Source organism: Lipotes vexillifer, unplaced genomic scaffold (assembly GCF_000442215.2).
Source record: "Lipotes vexillifer unplaced genomic scaffold, Lipotes_vexillifer_v1.1 scaffold3102, whole genome shotgun sequence".
Lineage (NCBI taxonomy): Eukaryota > Metazoa > Chordata > Mammalia > Artiodactyla > Lipotidae > Lipotes > Lipotes vexillifer.
The window spans coordinates 173942-178977 of NW_006778806.1; the positions used below are offsets into that span (position 1 = coordinate 173942).

General features: G+C 68.3%; 2 protein-coding genes across 2 annotated transcripts in view; both read right to left on the bottom strand.

The window, feature by feature from the left end:
* Positions 1-830, bottom strand: part of CRIP2 (cysteine rich protein 2) — a 4662-nt gene extending 3832 nt beyond the window's left edge. Inside the window, exon 1 of the mRNA XM_007451951.1 lies at positions 703-830. Coding sequence (XP_007452013.1) covers positions 703-745 — 43 coding nt within the window. The 5' untranslated portion in view covers positions 746-830. The remainder of the gene's footprint in view (positions 1-702) is intronic.
* Positions 763-5036, bottom strand: part of MTA1 (metastasis associated 1) — a 30691-nt gene continuing 26417 nt past the window's right edge. Inside the window, exons 23-26 of the mRNA XM_007451958.1 lie at positions 4407-4594; positions 4150-4316; positions 1849-1984; positions 763-918 (exon numbers count right to left, since the gene is read on the bottom strand). Of these exons, the coding sequence (XP_007452020.1) occupies positions 763-918; positions 1849-1984; positions 4150-4316; positions 4407-4594 (647 nt within the window). The remainder of the gene's footprint in view (positions 919-1848; positions 1985-4149; positions 4317-4406; positions 4595-5036) is intronic.

Consider the following 5036-nt stretch of genomic DNA (forward strand, 5'->3'; position numbering starts at 1 on the left):
CAACCCAGGGGGCATCCTGGCAGAGAGGACCCCCTCCTACCCAGCCACCTCCTCCTGAATGCCACTGTTCTGACCTTGAGGAAGCAGGGGGCCTGGCCACCTGGGCTCCAGCGTCCTCTCCTGCTTGTGGGGACTCGCTTGTCACCCCACCCCCGGGAAAGTCCTGGGGGAACGTGAGCCAGGGAAAGGAGCGCGCTGGGACGCGCAGGAGGTAGAGGCCAAGGTCGCCCCCGCGTGGGCTGAGTCCAGACAGAGCCCAGCCCTGGCCCAGCCCCGCGTGGGCAGAGGTCGGGGTGGGCGTTGGGGGTCACGGGTCGAGGCCACGCCAGCCCGGCCACGTGTCCGCGGAAGGCGGGACTGGGGTCCGTGCGAAACGGCCGAGAGGAACAGGAGCGCGCGAGAAGCGCCCAGAGCTTGCTGCCCCGCTCGGCACCGCCGGGAGAACCGCGATGCGCCCGCGAACCCAGAGCTCTCCCCCAAGCCCGGGCGTATTCTGGGGGGGACCACGCGCCCCCACCCGCCGGGCCTCGGGCCCCCGCCCCACGCCCATCGTCCACTTCGGGGTTCGGGCGTGGCCGCCCCCAGCTTGTCGCCGCTCCGCCCTTCAGCCGCACCCGCGTGGGCAGCGCGGCGAGCCGGGTCGGGGCCGCGCATCCTGGACCGAGAAGGGCGGCGGGGTGCTGGCCGGGCCCGGGCACTCACCGAAGTACACGGTCTTGTCGCACTTGGGGCACTTGGAGGCCATGGTCGGTGCGCGCCCGTTCAGCCCGTGTCCTCCGCCCGCGCCTGTCTCCCCGCCGCCGCCGCCGCCCGCCCGCCCCGCCCGACCGGCTGTCTGTGCTCCCATTGGTCTGCGTCCGGGGCGGGGCGTCGGGAGCCCGCCCCCGGGGTCCGGGCGCCGCGGGGGCGGGGGCGCACCTGCAGGGGCGGACGGGGGGCGACGGGGCCTGCCGGGCGCCCCTGGGTCGCGCGCGCGAGGTGGCCTCTACCCAGACCCGCCCTGTCCTCGCCTGTTTCCATGGCAACGTCGGGGCAGCCAGCCGGGCCGCGGGTGGGGCTGGGAGTCCGCGGCCCCCTCGACTGGGGCCGTCCTGGCCAGCGGGGGCCTCGGCCCGGAAGGGCGGCGTCGGGACAAGCAGACTGACTCCCCGACGGCGGACAGGCCCGCCCTGCCCGGTCCTGGCGCCCGGGTCCCCAGGGGAACCCTACCCCACCCTGCCGAGCGCCGCCGCCCCGCTTCCCTTTGTTGCTCGGTTTCTATAGCAACGGCCTTGCGGTGGGATAGGAGCGGGATTCCGGGCGGGCGCGCCACCGGTCCAGGCCCGGTCCCGGCCCCGCCTAACACTGTCAGTGGTGCTGAAGGCCCAGCGGGTGGAGGGCAGGGCGCCCGCCGCTTCCAAAAACAGCGCGAGAGAAACTGCTGGAAGGGGGTTGGGGAGGGGGTGCCTGGCAGTGAGGGGACCCGCGGGGCTGTGCTGCAGGCTCTGAAGTTATCCTCCCCAAGCTGTCCCACCCGAGGGCGGTAGGGAGGGGAGGGGAGGAGGGAGAGGAGATGTGGGGCCCCTGGAGTGCCCCTTTGGCGGGTGCTGTGGCCGGCCAAATGGGCGGGCCCTGCCGTCAGCTTCTACCCCTATACCCTCCCCCGGCTCCTGCCACGGGCATCCCTCGTCTGGACCCCACTAGCTTAGGGCCCAGGGCCTCTGACCTCCAGCTTGGTGGCGCCAAAGCACCCTCCTGGAGGGCAGGGGAGCTAGGGATCTGCCAGCATTCAGGGTCTCTCCCCGGGGTCCACAGCCCTCCTGCCAACAGGGACCTACCTGCCTGCCTGACCACTCCCACCCTCCCTACCTGCACCTGGAGCCATGCAGGACCCGGCCCTAACCCAGGGTTCTGGGGGACCTGGAGGACGCTGGGGCCACCTCCCAGGGGCTCTGCCTTCTCATGGGCTCTCCTCTGGACCTCCATCCCCAGCTGAGCCTCAAGTCTGGCAGATGGACAGACCCCCAAGCCCAGGCGACTAGGCCCAATCTGGGCAGTGGGCTCCAGCCCCCTCACACCCTGCCCTGTGTCTTTGAGGCTCTGTGCTGGACACTGAGGTCTGCCCCCCCACTCCCCATTTCCTCTGCCTGGTGGCGTCCGGCGCCTCTTCTGGCCCCCGGTGCCAGCGTGTTCACAGTGGTTGGGTGAGCCAGTCTCACAGGGCAGTTTCATGGCAGCCCTGCCGCGGCCCTGCTCCCGGCGGTGCCCCCACCCATTGCACTCACACCCTTCAGCCAGTGCCATTTCCGTGAGTGAGGACAACAGCCCAGAAACATGTGGCCCCCCTCAGGCCTAACTGACCAGCCTGGCTGGCCCCCTCTCCCTCTGCACTTGGGCTCTGGCCCCGAGCCAGCCAGGGCAGAGACCAGAGGGGAGGCCTCAGCAGGGCCCCCTTCTTGGACAAGGTGGCCTGCAGGTCAGTCATTCACAGCCCGCTCCTGGCTCAGGCTGGGTGTCCGGTGTCTCTGAATAATTCATGGGCCCACTGCCCCCCACTTGGCACCTGTTACCACCTCCTCTGTAGCTTGGGAGCCCCCGGGGACCCCCGGGCATCAGCCTCCGTGACTCCACCCCGCCCCTGAAATTTGCAGGACTGCTGTGGAGGGCGGACTGGTTGGGCACTGGTGTCGCTCAGCTTGGAGAGTGCATGGGGGTGGAGCAAAGGAATGGCACTGGGCCCTGGCCAGATGCCCTGGAGCCAGGGAGGGGAGAGTGGGGCGGCGCAGGTGCCCTGCCGCCCAGCTGCAGTGCCTGGGCTGATGGCACCGGGGCTGTCGTGGGCCTGGCGGGAAGGGGCACAGATCGCGGGACACAGAGCAGCGGCATATGGCTCTGAGGGCTAGAGACTGGGGCAGGTACAGGCTGGGCCAGCTCCCGGTGAGCAGGCCGTGGGGCTGGGTGAGGACAGCAGGTTCACGGGAAGCAGGCAGGGCCTGCCCTGAGGTGGCCAGGCCAGGTGGCTAGGTGTTAAGGAAGGTCCCTCCCCTAGGGCCGCAGAGCTGGCAAATGGCACACGCAGAAGCCCAGTCTCGCTTTCCCACAGGGCCCCCAGGGCTGTGCCCAGCGGTGGGCAGTGGGAGGTCCCAGGCAGGGCAGGCGTCCAGGCTGAGTCCCTTGTGGGGACTCTTGTCCCCCTGAGATGGCCCTGGCCCTGGGGGTTGTGGAGGAGATGGCTACAGCCCCCTGCCAGGCCCACGAGAACACGCCAAAGCTGGCAAACACTCCTGGGCACCCAAGACCTTGCTCCCCCCATCCCATACCCACCTCCCACCCCGCTGCTAAGCCTCGGCTCAGACCTCCCAGGCAGCAGAGAGGCAGACACCCAGCCCAGGCCCTGCCCAGCACAGTGCTGGGGTGGGGGCGGGGGACCCCCCCAGCTCGGCTCTCCGCAGGGCCTGCCTGTCCTTGGGACAGAGATCTCGACCAGCCTGGGGGGAGGGCCAGGTTGGGGGAAGGGAAGTCAGTCCCTGGGGCCTGGGGAGAACCCTCCCCTCCCCTCCCCACCCCACCCCACCCCATCCTCAGGCCCCAGGATTGGAAAAGGCCCTGGAGGAAGCTAGTGTCTTTCTCAAGGTCACCAGCCAGGCCTCCCAGCCCACCACCCCCCCCCACCCCCCACCCCACCTCTGCTGACACTGCAACGAAGCCCTGGGGCAGCAGGGGCAGCAAGGGGTGGTGCCAGGACTGCAGATTAGAATTGGCCGGGGCGGGGTGGGAGGAGGGGGGCGCCACAGCCACTCCTCTGACACCTTGGCCCGCCACCCTGCGGGGGCCCTGCAGCTGGGTGCTGGAAGGCCAGGATGCCCCTTATCTGTCTCCAGCGAGGGAGCAGGGTGGTTTCTATTTCAGTTCCCCAGCTGAGATGCCCACACGTCACAGTGGGGCTGAAGGCACAGGAGGCAGAGCTCAGGAAGGGGAGCCCGTTGGGGAGGGCCTTGCTGACCCCCTCAGCCGGCGGAAGTTAGCGTGGCTCCCAGACCCCTCCCCGCAGCGGCCTGGTCGCACCTGTCCCCTGGGCCCGGAGCGGCTGTGCAGGGGCCAGCCGAGGCAGGATGTCTGAGAGCGGACTTGCTGAAATCTGAGCAAACTCTCCCTGTGGAAACTCCACACCTGCTAGGGGTGGCCCTGCAGTTCCTGGCAAAAACCCGCAGACAGCTGGGGCAGGGCTCTGCCAGGAGCAGGCTGGCCGGCCGGCTGACCCAGCTATGCTGGCTGCCCCGACGGAAGCCAGGCACCTGCCAGTCTGGGTCCCAGGCCAGGTCCAGACCACCCCCTGCCTTGAACAGATACAGGGGGTCTCCGCTCCACGCCCCCCCACCGAGTGAGTGCTAGTGAGCCCTGGTTGGACCTCTCCCTGCTCCCAGGACCAGGTGGTGGGCATCGGGCCAGGGCCTCCGGGAGGCAGGTATGCGGGCCAGGCCTGCCACGCGCTGCTCGCTGCTCGCCAGTGCCTTTCCCTGAGCGTCCACCCCCATGGCGGGCCGGGAGAGCCCAGGCTGGGGGCGCCTCTGGAGCCACCCTGGCGAGGGAGCCCGAGGCCAGCGCCGGCTCTGCCCTGGGGGTGAGTGGGCCCAAGACAGGGAGAGGACTAGGGACAAAAGACACGGAAAGGACTAGTTGGATTTTTTGTTTTTATGAGTTTTTTTCTTTGTTTTTTTTTAATATGAAAATTACTTGAAAAGACAAGGGGCCAACCCCACCAGGCAGCTCGGCTGGCCACTGGCCACGCCGATCCTAACATTCCAGGTGTAAGTTACAGAGCTTAAATTCATCTACAAAAAAAGTAATAAAAATAAAATTTAAAATGGCACCTTCAACAGAACACAAGGAAACTCCCGGCCGGCCCGCAGGCCCGCGTCACAGGGCGAGCGCTGGGGCGGCCTCTCAGCTCCGCTCTGGCCAAAAAGTAAACACAAGCTAAAAAGGTGACTCCTCGGCAGCCCTGGAGTAAGTTAGGCAGCGCTTCCCCCCGTTGGGGGCCGAGGAGCAGTCTCTCT